The sequence below is a fragment of the Acanthopagrus latus genome, chromosome 13 (genome assembly GCF_904848185.1).
Source record: "Acanthopagrus latus isolate v.2019 chromosome 13, fAcaLat1.1, whole genome shotgun sequence".
Classification (NCBI taxonomy): Eukaryota; Metazoa; Chordata; class Actinopteri; order Spariformes; family Sparidae; genus Acanthopagrus; species Acanthopagrus latus.
In genome coordinates, this window is record NC_051051.1 from 261,464 (window position 1) to 284,633 (window position 23,170).

Consider the following 23,170-nt stretch of genomic DNA (forward strand, 5'->3'; position numbering starts at 1 on the left):
ATCAAACCATTCAGTGAAACCTCCTGTCTGGAGGAATCGTAGGTTTCTGTAGTCATTTATTCAGCTTTTTCCATCAACTTACCGCTCATCAGTGTAGCACAGAATAAGTAAACGGATGTGGAAATGTGGATTCATGGTTTCATGTTTGTCGGCTGAGGAAATAGGAAAGAATGAAAGAGAAAATGAAGACATAAAGAAGGTGAGACAAGGACAAGAAGACAGAGATCGTTCTCTTAGGTCACCATAGTTTCCATCAGGCTCCGTACTGATGGCGTCCTGTCAGCGCTCCTCTGTGAGGCCAAACACTCGCTGGTTCCTGTCAGTTCCTGGCGTCTGATCGAATGGAGCAGTGTCGTCTCACACTAACACACACACACACACACACACACACACACAGACACACACAAACACACACACACACACACACACACACACACACACACACACACACACACACACACACACACATACTCACACTCACAGACTCACACACATACACACACACACTGTGAAGGTTCACTGTGATGTCAGAGGCCGTGGACAGTCGACAGGCTTGGTTGCAGGGTGTCATGTCTGCCTTGCTCGGCCTGTATATCCTCAGATCTAAACAGTCTTTGGATACATGAACCAGCTGTGGAGGAAGCGTTCTCCTCTCTCCTCCTCCTTTTCATACTCCTCCTTTGACCTCCGTTTACCACTCTGCCATCTCCAAACCTAAATCCCACTCATCTGCCAGGTCTTCTTTTCATACCTCCTCTTCATCTTTCTCTCTTCCACCCTGCAGTTTCCCTCCTCATGCCAGAGCTTATTGCAGAAGGCCATGTGGTTGCAGAGGCCTGAGAGACAGATGATGGTGGTTGGATGTGTGTTTCCACCGCTGGTCAGGCTCTTTGGAAAGAGTCCTGCTGGGGTGGCAAGTTAAATGTGCTGAAAAGTGAGTCATGATGCCTGAGCTGTGTGCGCTGCTCTAACCGTGTGCTCTTGTTCTCCTACTCAAATATAATGTTATGAAGTGAAGACACCCTGTCGTACTTTACTCTCTGTTGAAAGGAAAATTTAGGATGCACGTCTGGGATGGAATGAAGCTTATGCTGCAGATGGTTTAGAGCTTAAAGGGTTATGACACCCAAAAAAGACAAAGACTCAGACTGTTTTCACTTTTGTTATCTCTTTGAGTTTAACTTTGCTGCTCAGAACAATGACAACGCACAATTAGAAAACAGCAGCTCGTCCCAGTTAGTCAGGATAATCTACTGGCCTCTTTATGAAGAGTTGGTGCTGTATGCTCCACTTTATAAACAGAGCATCAGAAAATATCATTTCTCATCCATTTTACTGAGTACATTTTTGATTTTCTCATAAACCTCTGCAAATAAAAACAAATGTCTCTGGTTAACCAATCAATGGTGATCTTTCAAGCTTTTCAGAGCTTTTAACCACGACAGACAGACAGACAGACAGATTCAGATTTTGCTAGATAGATAGATAGATAGATAGATAGATAGATAGATAGATAGATAGATAGATAGATAGATAGATAGATAGATAACATTATTAATCACAGAGGTGAAATTAGGTCATCATAGCAGCAGGTACATTCAAGTGCAAATACACTCAAAGCACAAGGGCAATTTTATCATCAAGGTCTCTGTTGGGATTAATTTTAGGTGTCAGGAAGGCTTAAAGGGACGTGTGAGCCGCCTAGTGTTTGAGACATCAGCCACAGTGATGTCTGCCCTCTTTTGAACTAGATGGCGCTCAGAAGATCAAAACAGTTGATTTGAAAAACTCAGCAGTATCTCTTTTCAGAAATCATGACCCGACTACTCAAGATAATCCACGGACCTTGTTGTGAGTAGTTTCAGAGGCTAGCCAACTAAGCTATATAAGCTAGCTAACATTACAGCTCAGTTGAGGAAAGGCCATTAATCTTTACAACGCATGCTGTCACAAGTTGGAGTTCTCGTCTGTGAGTAGATTGACACTTCCCTCTGGACATAAAAGGACATAGTTCCCACTTAAACCTTGAGCACCACAAGCTGAGTGCCATTATTTGCATTATATGCAGAGAATGTGGACATCTCAGTGGCTGATATCTCCGAAACTTGGCAGTTCACACCAGAACAATCTTGATGGATGAATATCACTGAAGGTAAGACGTTTTGATTCTGTGTCAAGCTGTCTCTTTAATATTAGACACAAAAAAGTGTGGGGTAGGGCTCATGCTCAGAGGTTCAGGTCACGTGTAATGTGTGAGTGCATATCCAAGCCCTGCAGAGGGAGAAATTCAAATCTGATCATGATCTCAAGAGTAAAATCAAAACACAACACAGGATAGAGTATTCAGGAGGAATCTGAGAGAACAGGCAGAGAAAAGACAGTCCGACGGCTCTGGTGGAGGATTGTGCCCCCGCTGTCTTGCACTGACTCCAGGTCCTGTGACTCACAGCTGAGGAATTATGCACAAGGCTGCATGGGACCAAAGGAACACCGGGCTCCAGCTGGGACAGAGACAAAAAGACCCGACTCACACTCACACTCACACACAGACACACACAGCCACACACACGTTCCACTACCAAAACCTCCTGCCCTCTCCTTCTTCATCCCTTCATCCCTTCATCGCATCGTTCCTCTCACGCTCTCCCGAATTCTCTTTTTTGTGGTTGTGTTGAACATGACATCAGTATAGCTACAGAAGTAGAAGACGGGGGGACCACAAACCTCCCACTTTTTCCTTTACTGCATTGGTCTTGTCATCACCGGTCTTGTATGCAGACTTTTCCAAGTCTGCTGATGTGAGCCCCATAACTCTTCTTGAAAAGGTGATTGTCTCCTTTACTCCCAGAGGAGAGTGCATTTAACCTCCTCTCGCATTACAAAATAACACAGGAACTCCTCCAGCAGTGTCAAATGTACGATGCAGCTGAAAGCCGTCTTTTCTCAGATGTGTTTGACTCAGTGAGGCAACGAGGCAAGACTCTTCAGTGACCCCTGAAGAGATCCGTGATCAGCTGCATCTTAATTCAAAGGCACTTTTCGGCCATCTGTCTCATGCTCCTCCTCAAACATGGTGATCCTGCACAGCCAAACTAAACTCATCCAAATCTCCCAAACCGTGCAGAGCTCCCCAATCAGGAAATGAGAGCGGGCAGGGGAGGTCAGGCGAGGGAAAATATAACCAGAGGAAAAAATAGAAAAGTTTCTGTGACCGACATTTTGATGACTTGAGACTTTCTCTGTCCTCTGTTATCCCTTCTTCTTTCCTTTGATTATTGTTACAGTACCTCTGCTGTCAATTTAATAATAATAATAATAATAATAATAATAATAATAATAATAATAATAATAATAATAATAATACATTTTATTTGATGGTGCCGTTCAAGGTACCCAAGGTCAACTTACATAAAATAAAAGCATAAGTGACTTTCATTCTTCTTTCCTGCTTGTAAATATAGATCATCTAAACATTTGAAACCAATAACAGAATAAGTTAATTGGTAACTTTGGTATTAATCCTATTTTGTCATGTTTTTGGTTTTAAGTGACTAATTTGGGTGACAGTTTTTGAAAATGGTCCAGTGTTGAGCGAGCTGGTGCAACCTGTGGCCCTGACACAGCTGCAGTGTAATCCCTAGAGGGCAAGTGTGCTCCATCAGTGTACTTTTGTTTAAGGTGCTTGTTTTATTATTATTATTATTATTATTATTATTATTATTATTATTATTATTATTAATAATAATAATAAATTATCACTGTATCTGATGAAATTATGGAAGCGACCCACCAGAAAATCGCCCCCCCCCCCTTTAATAGTAAGATCCTTTTTGTTCTGTCACAGCCACCAGACTCATCATCAAGTGAGTGACCTCGTTAAAGCTGACAGAAAACAGAATCGTAGTCACCAAATCTGCTGTGGTTTGTCTTTCTTTTGGTCAGAATTAAGCCTTAATTAATAATTCATCCATCCATTCATTGCCGCTTTATCCCTTTTATGGGGTTGCGGGGGTTTTGTTGCTGGAGCCAGTCCCAGCTGTCTCTGGGTGAGGGCAGGGTACTCCCTGGACAAGTCACCTCATCACAGGCCTCACTGATGGCAGAGGCCGCCATGCAAGCTGCCAACTGCACATCAGGAGCAAGCTGGGGTTCAGTATCTTGCTCCAGGACACTTCGACATGCAGAGATGGGATTTGAACCAGCAATGTTCCGATTGCTAGCCGGCCTGCTCTACCCACTGAGCAACAGCCACCCCTTAATTAATAATGATTAGTTATATTTAGGGCTATCAGGCAATTAAAAAAATAATCAAATTAATTACAGGATTTGTAATTGATTAAAATGTGATAAATTAGATTAATTAATCACATTTTAACCTCATATCTGGTAATGGTACCCAAATAAAGAATTCAAATTTTAGGACATTACAAAATTCTATTGCATGACTAATCAATTGAATACACTAAGAAGAGAAGATTTGAAATCCACATTTTTTTGGTGAAGTGCGTTTCATGAATTAGATTTAAAAGAAAATGGTCAAGCACATCCCAGCAAACCAATTAGGCCAGATGCATTATTCAAAAATGCAATACAAATACACTTAAATAAATAAAATTCACAAATAAAATAAGGCTGAGTCTCAAATAGGCGCTTAGGCAGACTGTCAATTCAAAATGAACACTAAAGCTGACTCGATACAGCAATTCAAAATGAATAGTAGAAGTGTAAGGCTGTGAACAGTGACATAGAAGTTGTCTTCAAAATAAGAGCTTTACATTGCACCCCATTTAGAACTGGGTTTTTAGGGGGGGGGCTTTTAATTTGAAAGTAGCGACCGTCCTTAGCTTGCTGACACAACAACAAGCTAACACAACCAAACAGCTACAGAGACCGAGGAGACGCTGCATCTCCTGGATCTCAGCAGCTGTCCACTTGTTCATCTTAATGTCCGCAGATGAAGTGATGGACTGACTGCTGTGATCAGCTGTTTCCTGGTTTTAAAACTCCTCGGTTGTGGATCGCACAACAGTGCAGGTCATTGACACCTCCGCCCACCTCACTCAGAGGCCGGCACATTTCTGCCTGGTTTTTAGATAGCAGGCGAGGCAGAAATAAGTGTTCCCTCCGAGGAGGAAAATCGGCAGACCAAAACAGACCCCCGATTTGCTGGCCTCTGTCTAAAACTGCCTAAAGGACGGGCAAACTGGTGGCTTGGTGCTCTGTCTAAAAACGGCTCATGTCTGTTGTCACCCTGCTTGGACTAGCGACGCAGGTGGGAGGTGACGAACACGTCCGGACAAGTTCCTCTGTGCTAGTGCTACCGTGACGTGCTGCTGCCAAGTAGCTTACGGGTCATTCAGTGGGCCAAATGCTCGCACACTGAATTGCCACTCAGAATCTCAGAATTAATTGCGTTAATTTTTATAACGCGTTGATTTGCAGTGTAATGAATTAATATACGCGTTAAACTGACAGCCCTAGTTATATTATTAAATATCAGGACAGGAGCGAGTGGGAAGGTGGACAGTTTGTAGAGCAAGAAAATGACCTTTTTGATTACCAAAATGAGAACATGTGGGTATGTTTGAAAATGAAGCTTGTTATGTGCCGTTTCTGACTTTTGTTGCCTGGAACTATTCACAACTATCTTATTTATCATATGAAGAAACAGAGAGCGGAGACCTGTCAGAGCTCCTGGACAGAGGGTGGAGCAGTAAAGATGAGATAAAACTGCTCAGTCTGCGACTGGACTTTAATCAAAACCATCTAGTTTCCTATAGCCTCACAGGTCATGGGGATCTGGTTAATATATCATGAACTTTCCAGGCTAGGACGGGCTTTACTGCTTAGGATAGATTCAGCCTTGGACCAGGCGAGGAATATAGAAAGTGAAACAGAGAGAGAAAAGAGTTGCAGGCTGATGAATGTGTCGCAGAAGTTTGTCTGATGAGGACAGCAGGATCCTGATCCCTCACAGATGGTCCAGATCCCTCACACAGGACACATAGGGGTCATTGTCCCCGATGAAACTTGTGTGCAGCAGATTGTTTCTGTCTGCTGTGTTTATTTATGTTAGGTTACGTTCGAGATGCTCCAAAACAGCTTCTCTTCATCCAGTGTAATAACTGCCATAACAGCCAAACGTCAGTCAAGTGGAGTCATTTATACATGTTAAGTGCTTAACGGACATCCTCCATTAGACTGACCTACGGTATAATGATGACAACTGTTCAACACTGAAAATCCCAAGCTGGTCTGTCTCGCTCAGTTTCCACTCACGCCTCACTCTTCATAGCAGCATTGTTAAGGATGGACATTTGGATGGATAGTTCCTTGTTTCTTGTTCCAAAAAGGCCACTTCAGACTGAACTTTGACTCGTTTCAGTGAGCTGTTTGTGCGGTAACCATCGAAACCAAACAATCTGAAAACACGAAGGCATTCTGTCCTAGGATTGTGGAGGATTTGGCAGAGATGAGGCAGGGTTGTCCTACACAGTAGCTGCTGCTCGTCCACAAGACACTCGCCGCCTCATAAGAGCGCCCTTGATAACAACACCTCCGTCGTTCATATCTGAAGCATTGCCTCAGCTCAGCCAACGCTTTGCCAGCTGCAGTGTGGTGATCTCACCTCTTTGGATGTCAACCCTCTTGCTGTGGGGTTGACAAATCCATGCACACACTCGTGGTTTATTAGCTGTCTCTGTGGATGTGTGGAAGTGTGAAAGGATAGAGGGGAGATGCTGTCCTTGAGTTCCTCTGCAGGATGTTCTGGTATGACCCTTTTGAAGCTGGGTACTTTCCCCACAGACAAGATTTGAAACAATCTGTTTTCACTGAGTGTTGCTGACCAGTCATGCGGGCCTTGGTTGCATGCTGGTCATCAATCTAGGTGGAAAGCAAAAAAGGTGGAACACTTTGGCCACTGTCTGATGTTGAGTTTGCTTTTTGTCAACTTCTTTTAGTCCCTCCCACTGTCCCGTCGAAGTCTCGCCTTCCACACTACAATCTGTCACCTCTTCATCACAGCTTCATCTCTTTTTTACTTTTACTTTCACCTCGACTTTCTGCGGTGTCTTAAAAAACGTATTTACTGTCTGTCTTGTCCTCAACAACAAAAAAAATAAACTCAAACCAGACTCCCTTCTCTTCTCATCTTGTCAAAGTGTTGGCCTTGGTAAACAGCTGCCTGCCTACTGCAGCTCTACATGGTGCATTCAGGAGCTAATTTGGAAATTAGAAATGTCCTGTTACATTCTATTAACATCAAGACTTTTGGCTGCACTTGTAAGACAGTTGGTTATTGAAACTCATTCCAAACTCCTTAAGTATTGACACTGTGGGCTGGTCAGTTGGTCAGGCCACCAACCTGTAATCCTCAAATCTAATGTGCATGTTTTACAGGCTGCCCCCAAGTGGAAACCTAAAATGTGTTTTTCACACATTTTTCATATTTGGTGTTTTAGGAAACCCTTGGAGTGTGGCCATAATTTCAGTGGTTTTGAGCAGCAAGACTCTATAATGGGTGGGGTTTAAGAGGTTACAATGACTTGTGATGGTGATCGACATAGTGACATAGTTTGAATGAAGTAGCTCATTCTTGAGGTTGTAATCCAGAAAAAAAAACAATCAAGTAATGACCTTAAAGACATGAGGGCAAAATGTGCTTGGCTGTTTGTCTGAAAGTCCAACCCAAAATGTCAGTACTTTTACAACTACACGTTTTAGGAATGAGTATAATCATCTGTCTCATGAATTGGACCTCAGAGACCCATCAAAAAGCAAGCAATTGAATCGTGGAGTTGGAGAAAAGTTACATCCTTACTTTTTCAAAACTAATCAGTTGTCTTTCAACCCCAACAATGGGCACACAGAAGAGGAAGTTCTGGTCAGATATCAGCTATCCAGTTATCTGTTGGCTACACTTAAAGCCCCAAAACATTGACGAGAGGCTAAATTATTGTCAGATGGGCTCTGAGATTGCTTCAACATATACTTGAGTGACCTGTTATAGACATCGTTAGGGATTTATTACAGTGTCTTATCAGCCCGAGAAAGAATTGTCACACCCTTAGTTTCACCAAAGTACTTCTCTGCCTAAAACTAAACTAAACTAAAAACTAAATTATGTGGACTCCTGCTTATTCCTGCACAGTAGGCCCATTCATCAGGACATTTTTTCATTACTGCTAGTCGGTAAGTAATGGACTTTCTTGTGAACGAATACAACTGGAGTCAGTTACTCTAAACTGGAGGGAGAAATCCTCAGATAGTAGTAATTCAGTTATCGCTTCTTTTGAAAGACTTAAATGTATAATATAAATTCTGTAATGTAATATCATTTCCAATGAATGGATCATTCAGATGTAGTTATGATGTGATGATGACTTTATCTTTGTACCAGTGAAAGGAGGTTGGATCGTTGCTTTCTCCCTTTTCTTATGTGACAACCAGCCAAATGCACAAATACACACACACACACACACACACACACACACACAGTGCAGTATATGATTTGTTAAGAGCAGCTATGTGAGTGTTAAGGAGTAAGCGGGATATCATGTGACGCTGATGGCGTCACCTTTCCCAGCTTACAGTAATTCTAAAAGGATTTAAAGTAAATAGTGTCTTTACTTTCACTCTTATTTTTCTTGTTTCTATTCAAATGTTCACACTCTGATGTAATTACACTGGATCTTCTGTGGAAAACCTGTCAGCAAAGAAAAATTCATACTTCTAAGCAGAAATGCATCAATGCTTGGGTGTCAGATGGCACGAGACTTATCTGACTCTTCGTCATGGGTGTTGTCTTTCAGGTCGGGATCAGGAGACAGAGTGTGGTCGCCAACACTCAGTGATGATGGAAAGACAAGCCCTTACATGGAGCCTGATTCACAGGTAACCACTGTTTACTCTGGATTTACCCAAGCACAAGTCACACAGATTTCTTAAAATGCAAATTTACACCCACAGGGACTCTCGTCCTGCCAGCTCCAAGTTTCACTGCTCAGATTTTGTGCAAGCTATTACTCACCAGCAGTCACACAAGTAGAAGACCTTATCAGTGAAGTTTGATGGTGAACTGTTTGCTTGGCATTTTGACCTCTGTTTTATATGATTGTCTCTGATGGCAAGATCTCATATGTTTCAACAAAGAATGATAAAAAATAATCTAGAATGGAAATGATGGTTTGTAAACACCTTCATGCTCCACAATTACAGAACATGTATACAGTTATTTATACAGATATATACCTACACACGTAGTGCATCTTTTCAGTCAAAAAAAAAAATGTTTTCTTTGGCCACTGTATTTAATCAAATGCCTCTTAACACTTCAGATTAATGTCATCATCAGATGAGATTTCTGATCCCACAACCACGAACCACTGAAACTCTAAAGCCTGTTTCACTTTTGTCTGCCCTTGACACCGACACTTTCCTGTAAATTGTGAAACTCCCTCAGATGCTTGGACGGATAGATTTCACTACTTCTTCTTTGTGTGTCTGTTGCTCCCCTCTCACACAAAGTTCCCGTCTATACAGAAACGCTCTTTAGTGTAAACGCTCATTTTTGCATTGTTTTGGCCGATCGTCCACATGGATCCTGAAAACACACGTTTTTGAAACCGGGTCTCAGTGTGCCCTGGATTTTCGTGTGGACAGCGAATCTGCATACTTTCTGAAACGATGACACCTTCGACCTCTGAACCCCGCGACGTCTCATAACAACAACAACAACAGCAATGGCGGACTACTGCTTGTGTTCATATTTCTTGCAACTTACTCACCTTGAAGTTGAGTGTGAGTCGCAGCAGTTCGACCTCATTATCAGTCCACACAAATGATTCTGGTTTCCTTACACTAGCCATTTTCATGTTCTTCTTGTTGTGTTCGGGTTGTCTGTTTGTTTACAGTGTGCATGCTTTGTCTCTTCTTCTCCATTTTTTGGGGAATTTCAAGTGCCACCTATAGGCTGGAATATGAACTACAGCATTTTCAGTCATTTTCAATGGATCTGTGTGGACCCAAATATTCTTGAAACGATGCCAAGGAAGATTGAGGAAAAAAAGATCGTTTTCATACGTGTGGACGAGCCCAAAGAGACCCTGCTGCCACAGTGAGGCCACACACATCAGTCCTGACTCCACAACACAATACTTGACAAATGGACCCTCACATGTCTGAGCTACAATATGTTCATTGTCTGTCACATAGTCTCTATATTCACTGCATATGTCTCATGCACACACACACACTCCTGTTCCCTCTGTTCTCAGAAACGTGTTGGCCTGCCAACACTGGAAAACTTGGAAAGATCATCTGCTAAAGTTCATCTTGCCTTGAATATCCGTCTGGCAGCATGTTCTATTGGAGAACAATCAAGATACTATTACAAAACCATTCCAGTGAACAGTGGGAGACATTATTTCAGTTATCATCATGTGAATGATAGTGTACAGGCAATTTAGGGATTGAGTGTTGTGCCTGTTTCCATGGATTCTGTTTATGATACAAACAGACAGAGAAGGCCTGGGTCTCACACCCAGTCAACTATACTTATAAGTTACGACCCCAGATGTAAATCATCCACTCTTGTGATGGCTAAGCCAAAGCAACACATAGTAGTAAAAAACAAGTTTGATGTAAATCAGGCCAGAGAAATGTGCTGCTGAGTCACTGACAGCCACCGTGGTTTTAATGCGTTAGTCTGCAGCATTACATGTTCACAATTAAGTCAAGGAATTGCATTTGATTTTGAGAACTTTCTGCTTACAGCTGCTGTGCCCTAACCCTCATATCTCATCAAGAGTTAATGTACGCTGAATATCTCAAACCAGAATACTTGCTTACAGTGGTCCTTGACTTATGTTGTTGTTGTTGATGGTGAAAATGGACCGAAAGATATCAGCAAAGAATATTTCAGTGCAAATGCAATTTCTGATCGGTCAGGCTGCATCAGCTGGTGCAGGTTGTTCATATGTCAGATCTCAGTCAGTGTGATAGCTTCGCAACCACGTGAGACGCAGTCAGCTAATTTTACAGGTGACATCAAAATGATGGCCCAGTCTTCATAGATGGTGAGGTGCCACCCAGTACTACTGTCAATACTGCATTCTTTGGCAGTTCTGCTTTTGATGATTATTCAGATTTTCAGGACAGAATTTCAGTCAACTATCCATCAATCCATTTCTTAACTCTTGTTCGTTGTCAGATGAACTACAGAGATTTAATGTTGACAATCAGAAGTGTTCTTTTCAAAGAACTGCTCCTGACCCTCAAAAATATGAACTGAGACTGAAGACTATTGTGTTGATGTGGAAGGAGCTAGTTCAGGTACCACTGGTTCTGGAGGTCCCATTTATGTTTCTATATAGACAATATTCTGTTACGGGTTGAGTTTGAGCACAGTTCACTGGCGTGAAACTCTCACAGTTAAATCATCAACAAAAGCTTAACAGTGCTTTTTAAAATATCTGGGCCTGTACTCACAAATACCTTTATCTTAACATTAGCAGTACTCCTAAATCGGGCTAAAAGTTTTTATGTAGGAGTCGTTTCTTAAAAGTAATTCACAAAGCCACTGAGACCTACTTTTAGTTATGAAAACATTGAACTCCTAAACTAGAAGTAACTCTCTGTTGCTATGGATGATGTCATTTTATAAGGACACACTTAGAAGCGGTGACAACGGTGATTTGTTGTTGAGTGCCAGGGCAGCCCAATGAAAAGTAATTTAGGCTCTGCAATGCATGAAGTGAAAATAAGGAAGTTGCCTACAAGCCCATGACAAGAAGATAATGGATAAAGAAATGTATTTATCAGGAGAACTAAGTGCCCCCCCCCCCCCCCCCCCCCCCCCCAAACAAAAATGCTTTGGACAAAAATGACAAATTAGAAGATGAAAAACGTGAAATGCCAATAAAAGTGGCATTTGCACAAAAAGCTGCATCAAACCACTCCATTAAATTTCGGGAATTGTGTTTTGATCCGGGCCATTTGGCAACAATGTCCAGTATATTGTAACATGCGTCAAAGACAATTTGTGTATTGATGGAACGCAACTTTTTCCGATTGACAAAAGCCCTATCCGTACGGGACTAGTATAACCTGGGGACCTCCAGTAATTTGTAATAATTGCGGAGGTCGTCTGTGATCTTAATCCTGTGTGAATCTTTCATGTCTGTAATTTGTAAAGAAATCATACTTCGCCAAACACAGAGGTCATGTGATAATATTAGTCCCGTGCGAATCGGCATCTCTGTGATTTGGGGTCGTATTTTTTTTTTCTTAAGGTTTTTTGTGTTTTCCACACCTTTTTTCTGCCTTTTTTCCCGGTGGAGAATTATGGAGGCTGCGTTGGGAATTATAAATGAAAGTTTTGACAGCATTTTGGGTGCAAATTCAGGAGGCTCATCAGAAGAGCAAAAGATGATTAGATGGATTACATGCATGGCAGCATGCGGTAAGGAACACTTTTCCATCTTTCAACAGGCTCACCAGTTATTATATTAAAAATATCCACATCTAACCGTTGTGCTGCTCCAGCAAGGTCTGCAGTGCGATCGACCCGGGGGATCATGTCAGTAAATTCGAGTTAAAACACAGAGTTCTTTTATCCTGAGCGAATGAGTTTCTAAATCACTGAGGTCCAGGTAATACTAGTCCCGTGCAAAGAGCTGCATTTTCCCCGTAGCCAAATACCGGAGTGTTGCCAAACATTTTAACTCCACCGTTAGTGGATTGTTTCAGTTGAGGACGTTATTGCGTCCCTCACCAACTCAACCACAACTTCAGTCCCTTCGCAGTCCATCTGACATGGTGTAAATAATTCCCTTTCATTTAGCGTCTCCTAAACATTCGGCTGTGACTTGGTCTTAGCGAGTTAGGAGTCCTCTGGACTACTTCTAAGGTCTCCCAGACTTAGGTACTACTTTTAGGCCTAAAATGTTTTGTGAATAACTTTTATTTTCAAAAATTAGGAGTCCTAAACTTACGACTGACACGCCCATTATTTTTAAGATTTGCTTTTAAATTCGCCTGTTAGAAGCTACTTTTAGCCTTAAGATTCTTTGTGAATACGGGCCCTGGTTCTTTGAGCTTGGTACATACGAACATTGCTAAACCACCAGGTAAATTTCTTAAAATATTATCGAATCACAGTCTTAAAAATCTGCTAGTGTTGCTGCAACTGTATGCATTTTGAATGCTCCACAGCCCCGATTTGTGCCTTGGGCTGGATTCATCTGGATTAAGCAGTGGCTTTAACGGTGTCCATGTAAAGAAACATTCTTGAATACAATACGAACAACCTACCATATTTTTTCTTTGCGATGTCACCATGATATCAGCATAAAAGTATAAGAATGTAATCAAAATGAAAGTACCAGAGCTCCCCCTCTGCTTCATGTTGGTGCTCTTGGCCTCTTCTTTAGCCATTACATTGTACACATCGGGACACATTGTTGTATGACGTATATTATTGCTTACACAGGCTTCATATTCATGGACAAGTGAACTTGTATTTTCTCCACTTTGGGCTTCTAAAGGGTAAACTTCATTAAAACAAGCATTTCATGGCACCTACAGTACAATCATATAAATAAAAGTCAGGTTGGCTGTCCAGAAAACATAACTATGAATATGCACTGCCAGATGTTTAATCAAGTGGAATTTCACACAGTTTTGTTAGTAAGCAAGCCTTCTCTGGCAAACATGTGGTCCAAATCTGCTTCAACCGTCTTCATTTCAGAATCTCAGCACCAGCTTGGGTCTTGCTTTAATCACATGGGGAAATACCAAACCTGAGCGAGAGGAACCGTCAGCTACGACTGTTCATACAAACACAGACACGCCTGACAGGAGGAGGCTTTGCATGTGGGTAATACGAGAGCAGCAAATCTGCCTCTTTGTGCCCTTTTTCTTTCCCCTTTTTGCCTCTTTCTGTATCTCTGTAACATCTTATCCAGTCCTTCCTCCCTCCCTTGCTGAAGTCTGAAGATCTTCCCTGGCGTCTCATTTAATGAAGTGGACCTGGACGGCTGGAAACTGCCAAGTCAGGGCCACTTTATCGTCATGCTCAGGTGGACTCTTCTGAGCATGAAAGGAGGAAACATCCGCTCCCTGGGGTCACATAAAAGGACCAAGGCGCTCTCTTTCTTTGTTTCCTGCTGTATTCAGATACAACTTGAAGGGCTACGCTGACACACCACAATACCGGACACGGTGGAAACACAATATGCACCGGGGCCTCTCTCTCACGCCGACTGCACCAAATCCAAACTCAAAAATGTGATGCTGTTGGCCTGCAGTCACATCAGTGATGAGCCAGCTTGGACAGGATGAGAAAAAAACTGACTGAATCTAATCGCTGGATGATGATTTCTGATTGTTCTGGCAAAGATTTGAAGCAATCTGTCCAAAACTTTACCTGCAGCTATGTGACGTGATGTGCATGCTGAAGCTTTGGCTTGCAGGATGAGAACTGAAACCAAAGAGGCGTATCAGGAGGCTTCAAGTTAGGTATAAAGAAAACAATACTTCTGGAAAAGCACACTTATTTCTGGCCTAAACAGATGCAGAAGGACCTTGTTAAATAAAAATATTGTACCACGGGTATCAGAAGGCAAAGCTTCAGACTTGAGCCCAGTAAACTCCCAGATAGTTACTAACAGTGTCATTCTTGAGGACATTCTGTTTTTAATGTTTCCCGTTTTATTCATTGGCACCTTGTTTTTTGGCTACATTGGAAATTCCAGTCTTGCTTGTGGGAATTAGCCACTGAGCAGGAAGTGACACATGGAAGCTGTGAGGTGTTTCCTTTCACATTGGGAACACAGGAGGCTCTCATAAAAGTCGATGAGGAAATGCTGCATTGTTGGATATAAGTAGGACCATGACTTGATACTGTTGACGTGACTGTTTGCGCAGCAGCTTCTTATAATCAGTTTTGGGAGTTCAGGGGAACTATGTGATGCGTTTCCAAAGAAGTTTGCTCATGTCTTGGCAGGAGACATCCGGACAACATGCACAACTTCCTGAAATAGAAATGATTTGATAAAGGGGGATGACAGGGATGAGATAATGGTGAGGTGTCATGTGAAGGTTTGACAACCAAATTTTGACTGAAGGGCTTTCGTGTAGTTGTGGGAGCACTAGTCAGTTGTAATCAGATGCTGCACACAGCTTCCACATTTCATGCAAACAAAACATAGGGTGCACTTGAGAGAGAGGATGATTGAAGATCCTCATTGGAGACCTACATTGTTAGGTCATACTGACAGAATGATCAGTCAGATTCTTAAATATTCTTTTTGATTGCTACTCTGTTTTGATGAAGGTAAAAATCATGTCAAGAGAGCTTAAAAATGTTTGCTAATCGTTGTGAATGTGTTTCACATCTCATCAACCTCTAATGCAATACTTCTAAATGTAATGCACTGATTAGAATCCACTACACAATTAGACAATGTGGCAACAAGCAGCAGATGACAGATGGCTCATCTCGCGGTCCAGGATGACACTTCAGACTCACATCAGCAGCTTGTGACAGAGCTGCATCACTCGCTTTGATGGGAGATGTTTGTCATGTCCTTGTTCAGCAGCTTCTTTTGCGCCTGAACTCTGAATCCTGACCGTTTATCTAACATTTTCATCTGTGGTGTTCAAGTCTGAGCGGTCAAATAAGCAAATTATCACTTTGACCAATGTCAAGATGGAAAGCACATTAGGTTTTGTGAGATGAAATTATGTCTAGCAGCTTCAGCATGCTGTAGATACGACTTCCAACTTCAGAACCTCATCACACATCTTCAGTCTGAACCTTTTTCCAATGAGAAAGACAGTCTCAGAGAAAGAATGCCTCTCCGCCTTGTGTAAATGGCTATCGTATTGTACATCTGTCTGTCCTGCTCTTGGAACAGTTTAATGCCAAAGTAACATGACACCAGCAGTTACTGACATTTCAGGTTTTTTAAATTCTTTCCCGTAATTTACTCCGTGGCAGCTTCAAGTAGGTGGGAATGGCCTACTGGTGAATGTAGAAGCCAAAGAGTTTTTTTTGGCGAGCAATATCAGAATGCTATTGATGGAGACTACCCTATTATTAAAGTGATAGCTCTTGTGGCTGAGCACTATGGCCTTGTGGGAAGAATGAAGCCCTACAATGCGGAAGCCGAGAGGTCTGGATTACACGTCACAGAGGCCTCCAGTCTCGAGCCCGGCAGCTGGCAGCTGAAGGTGAATTCTCTGAGCTAACATTAATAGGAGCTGACAGAAAGAGTCCTTGCATGACTTAGAGGCTGTAACTACTTCAGTGTGCATGATGAAGATTTGTTTTATGAATGGAACAAGGCAGATGCTTTCCAATAACTGACATGTAGAATCATTTTCCTTTTAAAAACACTAGCTAGTATTAAGTTAATACTTGATTAAGTTCAAGAGTTGTGAGCTTAATGTATCAAACCTGACAGGGTTTAGAGTATTCTCCTAGTCTGCCAGAATCTATATCCTGGGTTCACTCCCACTTGATCCCCTGCCAGAAAATCTTTTTCGCAGCTCCACTTCATTCACACTGCAGGGACCTGTGACAGACCTGTGACCCAACTTATTTGGTTGTTTGTGTTCACCCATTAGCCAGTAATCCTCAGAAATGTCCAAATCAGTCTCTGAGTTTTCCTGATGGAGCCCTCCCTGCTCTGCTTGGCTGTCAGCGAGCTCGGGAGCTGACGGGGTCACTGAGAGCACTCTCTGATGGGGTAAGACGGTCCAGAGAGACTGCAGCCGTCCAGGCTCATTCAGATTCATAAGATCGGGAATATCTGTCAGGTTTTTCAGTGTTTAAAGGAAGGTTACCCACACATCCTTTTGTGCTGCTCTCTGGCAGTGGGGGACAGATGTAGCAGGATAAGTGACACAGATCCTTAAACCCTGAAACAACCTAGATCTGTTGATTAACTAGCTTCTATTGAATCACATCCTTTAATTCAATCAAAGCCAACTAAATATGACAGATTTTTTCGTCAAGATTTATGGATTATTCCCCTCCATCTGTCACTTTATCTAGATCTGTAAGACGAGTTAAAGGGGTCTGTTCATGCCGAGACCTACATCCAACCCTATCCCTCATTAAAATGCGTCCAGTAGTTTTCATTTAATCCTTCTGACAATCCAGTCAACTAACAAACAAACATAGACAGTCAAAAACACAACTAATTCTTTGGTGGAACATTTTTAATCCAAATGAATATCTGTACAGATACATCTTTATTGGATTCTTACAGTCATTTCAGTGAAAATACCACTATTAGTGGCTTTGCTCATGAGAACCTTTCATGTCCAGTTCAGCTTGGCAGATACATGTGCATTGTTCAGCAGTAGCAAACCATCTTGACTGTTCTTGATTTTGAGAGATTTAAGAGAAAGAAAGTCCAAAACAAACAAGGAGCTATCATAGCCAACTTATCTGTGCGAGTTTCATGTCAGCCTCCTCTGTGAGAGAACAAACTGCGCCACAAAAGACACATGGTGTTCAACCAGTTTTAAGGCAGGACTTTGGATTGTCCTGAAATTCAGTGGCAAACCATACACATCAGAACTGAGCCTTCTGTACCCCCCCCAAAAAAAACACAAACAAAAAACATGTGGCATTATTTTACTGCTCCATCTTCAAGATTGCTTTGCTCTAGTTATGCACACACGGCTGCACACACACGCACAGCCACATGCACACACACAGCCACACACATGCACATGCGGCCGCACACACACACAGCCACACGCACACACACAGCCACACATGGCCGCACACACACACACACACACACACACACACACAGCCACACACATGCACACGCGGCCGCACACACACACAGCCACACGCACACACACAGCCACACATGGCCGCGCACACACACACACGCACACACACAGCCACACACATGCACACGCGGCCGCACACACACACAGCTACACGCACACACACAGCCACACACATGCACACGCGGCCGCACACACACACAGCCACACGCACACACACAGCCACACATGGCCGCACACACACACACACACACACACACACAGCCACATGCACACACAGCCACACACATGCACACGCGGCCGCGCACACACACAGCCACACGCACACACACAGCCACACGCACACACACAGCCACACACATGCACACACGGCCCCACACGCACACACAGCCACACACATGCACACGCGGCCGCACACACACACAGCCACACGCACACACACTGCCAAACACAGCCTCACTCACACACACACACACAGCCGCACATACGCACGCAGCCCCACACATGCAATCACACAGCTGCGCACAGCCACACACATGAAATCGCACACAGCCACACACACACAATCACACACACGCACACAGCCACACACACACAATCACACACACGCACACAGCCACACACATGCAATCCCACACAGCCACACACACACAATCACACAGCCGCACACCACACACGCACACACACTATCGGACATGATGTAGACAGTGACTTTATGAACAATCATTTAACGAATGTGTGGAAACAAAATGCAACCAGTTCAATGAGATACGAAACCAGCAATGAGCCTGTGAGCCAAGTGTATCGTTCCCAGTTGCTAGCCTGAAAGTGGCGCACCTGCTTTTGCAGGTTGATTGAGCTTGAGGTTTTCGAGCGTTGGGTAGCCTTTTTGAATAAAGTCCATCTTTTCATTAAACGGTCATCTTGAAAAGGGCACTGACAATAAATCCACCTGTTGCCATTTTCAACCTAGGCTATCAATCACAGCTCGCTAGTTAAGCTAGGTCTTGCGACTGAGCAAGCGGGCCTTCTAGAATACCCTGGAGCAGTCGTCAAATCTTAAAGAATACGCCCGTTGGCTGCAAATCCAAATATGACTGGTTGATCAAATTGTCAATCAAAATGTACGCTCTCATTATGTTTAATGATCAGGGCATTCTCTAAAGGAAACAGAATGCCCTGGATGGAGGATATTCTGCCCAGAGACACCATAGAAAAAAGATAGTTGACTTTTAAGTCACATTCCTAACGTGTCACATACTGACACGTGGGTTGCAGGGTTAGTCTGCCTCCATCCAAAAGCCTCAGTATTTGACGAGTTGGCAGTGAGATTCAAAAGTCAACTCTCTTATAAATGGGAGCAAACCACTAAGGTTGGCTCAGGAAGTCCTCCACTAATTGGGAGGTCAATGTTTTGATCCCACGGCTGCCTGTCAAATTATCTTTATATCTTTCTACTGAACCCCAAAATGGCCGCTCTTTTGGTACGTGAATTTGTCTCAAAGCAAACAAGTTACAGAGCTAATTAAACTAAACTATCATCACAAATGTCTTTTCTGGGAAACTAGCTTGAATCATACACAAACTTCATCTTTTCTTTTTCACACCATTGAACTGAATTAGGTTGTTGCCCTCTCTTTATTGTTCACCATCAACATTAAATAGCTTTCACCCGAAACACTCAGCCTGCATCATAATGATGTAATTGGCTACATTAGATAAAATGTAGCTCAACCCTGTGGTGACTTGGCACAATCAGCCTGGAAGTCAAAGTGTCTTAATAGTTTTATTTAATAGAGGAATTTGGTAAAATACATCACATGTTCAATGTATTCTAATGCTACATCCATCTTCCTGAGAGCATTTACTCCCTGTCAGGCCGGATCATGGCCAGAGGCCCTGAAAACACTATTATTTTCCTGTCTCTCTGCCCCCCTGAGCACCTCAGCTCCCTCCTCTCAAGCCCGTCTGTCTGTCCTCCCAGTGAGGCACCCAGGGCCAAGCCCAGGGAGCCATAAAGGGCTGGTTTGTGTTTGGTTAGTGGTGCAGAGCACCATGTGAAAAGCTTAATTTCGAAGGTCCGGGGGGATTAAAGCATGCAGGAGGCAGAAAAGAAGGCAGTGGAGCGTGTGTGTGTGTGTGTGTGTGTGTGTGTGTGTGTGTGTGTGTGTGTGTGTGTGTGTGTGTTACTGTGAATGTGTGTGAGGCAGGCTGAAGTCCTGAGTTAAAGACAGACATATGATTTCAATTAACGTCCTCCACCTTCTCCTCCTCTCGTCTGTCTACCCCTTGTCGGACCAGTTTGAGGCTGCAGTCCTCTCCCACTGCAGCCCTGATTGATCAGGGTGACTTTTAGTCAGGTTGATGAATGGAGGAACGTGTAGCCTCATCTGAATTCACTTGAGATAACTGCAAATAAATGCAAACTTTGCTTCCTTTTCTTTGTGTCATTCTTTGGCACACTCATACGTGGTCAGCCACCCTGAACAATTAGCCATGGCTGGTTACCGTTGTAAAACAGGTCAGTGAAATGTGATGGCAGCTTGGATTTATGTGCACGCAGCAGTAGGCAGTGCTGGTTCTCATAAATAGTTATTACCGTGCATGTTTCTCTTTTTCCTTCTTTTTCTATCTTTTTTTCCCCTTTTGATTTTTCTCCTCCTCTGCGCCAGGAGGATTTCAGTCAAGATTTGGGAGAAAACAAAAAAGTAGCCTTTCTAAAGCTCTCAAGAGAGAGAAATTAGGAAATAGATGATCTCACAGATGGCCTTTTTCAACAACTTTGTTATGTTGAGTTTCTGTTGGAGGGAGACTAAAGCTGCTCCTATTAACTTTAAACTGTTTTGACTACATTGGGAAAACAAGATAAGGTTACCAGGAGACTGGGGGTGATAAGGCATCACCTCAAGACAAAATCTCCATTAGACCTTCATTTAGTCCAGAAGAGAAAATGTAGAATAAATCTTCTCGTGGAGACGGTTTGCATGAAGCCGATTTTTTCAACAAAAAGAAACCGAGTCATCGTACCTTCAGAGCAACTTGAAAGCACTTATAGGTACTGAATGTTACCAAATTGGCACTTTTATAAGGCAAGCAGCAGATGTGGTGCCTTATAAATCTGCCATCTTTTCAAAGCAAAAGTCTGTGCAACAGACTGAGTGGAAAGAGTGTGAGGGGAAAGAAAGACGAGAGGAATGGTTGAGAGGCGTGGGGGGAGGGTTCAGTTTCAGCAGGGCCAGAGGGAGTGACACCATGTCAGGCTGGAGTGTGAGGGAGAAAATGGGTTCTTGCTCCTGACAAATGTGAAATACCACCAGATTAGGGATTGAACTGGGGCTACGGGAGTAAATAATTTTTTAGTAATTCATCACATTTTAGTTTGAAGTTCAGGCGACTGACCAAGCTGCCGTATTTGAGTTTGAGTTAACTAAAAGATTAGAGTTGTTTTTCCACCTTTGTGCCCACATAACCTCAAAGCCATCCTGAAAGTTCTCTCTGTTGCTTCTTCCTTTGGATTCTGCTCCTTGTATTGTTGATAGTTTTCCCTGTAAAGTTTTCCTTACCTGAGTCGAGGCTATCAGAATGGAGGATGTTCTGTTGTTTGTGCACCAAGTGGGAGTCAACAAAATCACCAAGTTACTCTCTGTTCCTCCCCAGTCAATACAACTAGATTAAGTAGTCTGAATTGTTGAATAGTCTATTTATTTTACCCTTTATCTTTAACTGTATCACCACATACAAAAGCATGTGACCACCAGTCCTACTTCGCGTGTCATGTTTGTACAGATTAGCCGTCTTAATGTCTTAACTGTCGTGCCACTGCAAGAGCCTGTAACATTATACACTCTCAGGGATTTTCCTCTACTTTCCTCCTTTATTCTCTGAACAGCAGCATGAATGAGCTTGTCTGACAGTCACAGTCACAGTTATTGTAGAGATAACAAATGATGGATTCTTCTTGAAACTACAGAGACATGTAGGGACAGTGATTTGTTCTGTAGAAGAAGAACCTCACCCTTCCAGTTCTGGGTGTGATCTCAGGAAATGAAGTTGCAAGATCTATCAAGTGTTAAAATAAAAGATAGATACGTTTAAAAACAAAGCAGGCAGTGAATCATTGCACCTAGCATTAAAATCTGTCTGCTCTGTTTTAAAGCGCCTGTCTTTTTAAGGCCCACCTCCTGAAAACACAGTCTCGTCTTAATGGCCAGCTTACACATGCCTGAGGCAACACTGCTAACAACAACAGAGCAGCTGTGCTAAATCAGTTCTGATTTGACCGGTGCCAAACTATCTGCTAGGTGTAAATTATGTATTATAAAGTGTGACATGGTAATGTAGTGTGATGTCACAAAGTCACAGAATTAAAGGCGAGACTACTGATGAGGCGTTTCAGGAGCAGTGTTTTCTGTGGGAGAGCGGAGCTTCTGTTGGTGAGGACTTAACATCAAGATCTTTTACATGCACACAAACATAAATAACATGCAGGAAAGAAAATAACCAAAAAAAGCGCAATAGGTCTTTAAAGGTGCAATATGTCACCTATCCAAGGTCACTCCAAAAATATAGTCAGCACCAGAGTAATCCCTAACTGCTGCAAACTGTAGCTAGTTAGCTCAGGTAGCAGTGCAGCTTGCATTCAAGGTTGGGAGCTCACTGTGCAAGGCAGTGCAGGCCGCTGCTAGCTGGTTAGCCTGCTAACTTTAGTATATCTCTGTTACACAGTACATGCAGGCAACTTTGTTATAACATCAACACTATTGTTTCATTTCACTCGACAATTCTTACTTATTGTGCCTTTAAGGCCCAATCGCCCAGTGGTAACTCTTCTGTCAGTGGTTGTTATTATACCCTCATGTTCCCAATATGTCGAGGTTGAGGGAACCTTTGATTCAAATGACATGAGGTCCACCATCTGTGCAAAGAGGGCTAAAGATAAGGAGTAAGACCTGGCCCATGTGTCCCTGTGGTGAGCTCCAGGCTTCAGACTGTCTGGTTTACTGGGAGAAGAAGCCACAGAGACCATCCAGCCCCAACAGGGTTTGGCTTTGGGAGAAAATCTCTACTGACTCCCATGCCCACTTCTCCGAACTCTAACCATGAACGCCTATCAGTATTTTGTTTAGAAGTTTTCTGTATTCATCCATCTTTGCTGTCTGAGGTTTTTGGGTGAGTGTAGGATGGTGGTTTTAAATGTCTAGAGAGTCATCTGTCTTAACTGCAGGAGGCAGGGCAATGACAGAGTGCTTTTCCAAGTTCAAGATGTGGGCTTGTTGCTCGAAAGAAGTGCTGATTACAGAAGACCTGTGTGTGTGTGTGTGTGTGTGTGTGTGTGTGTGTGTGTGTGTGTGTGTGT

The 23,170-nt window shown here is 42.9% G+C and overlaps 1 protein-coding gene across 1 annotated transcript in view; it reads left to right on the top strand.

The window, feature by feature from the left end:
- pdlim4 (PDZ and LIM domain 4) overlaps window positions 1-23,170 on the top strand; it is a 57,027-nt gene that overhangs the window by 17,768 nt on the left and 16,089 nt on the right. The window contains exon 3 of the mRNA XM_037119810.1: window positions 8,814-8,895. Coding sequence (XP_036975705.1) covers window positions 8,814-8,895 — 82 coding nt within the window. The remainder of the gene's footprint in view (window positions 1-8,813; window positions 8,896-23,170) is intronic.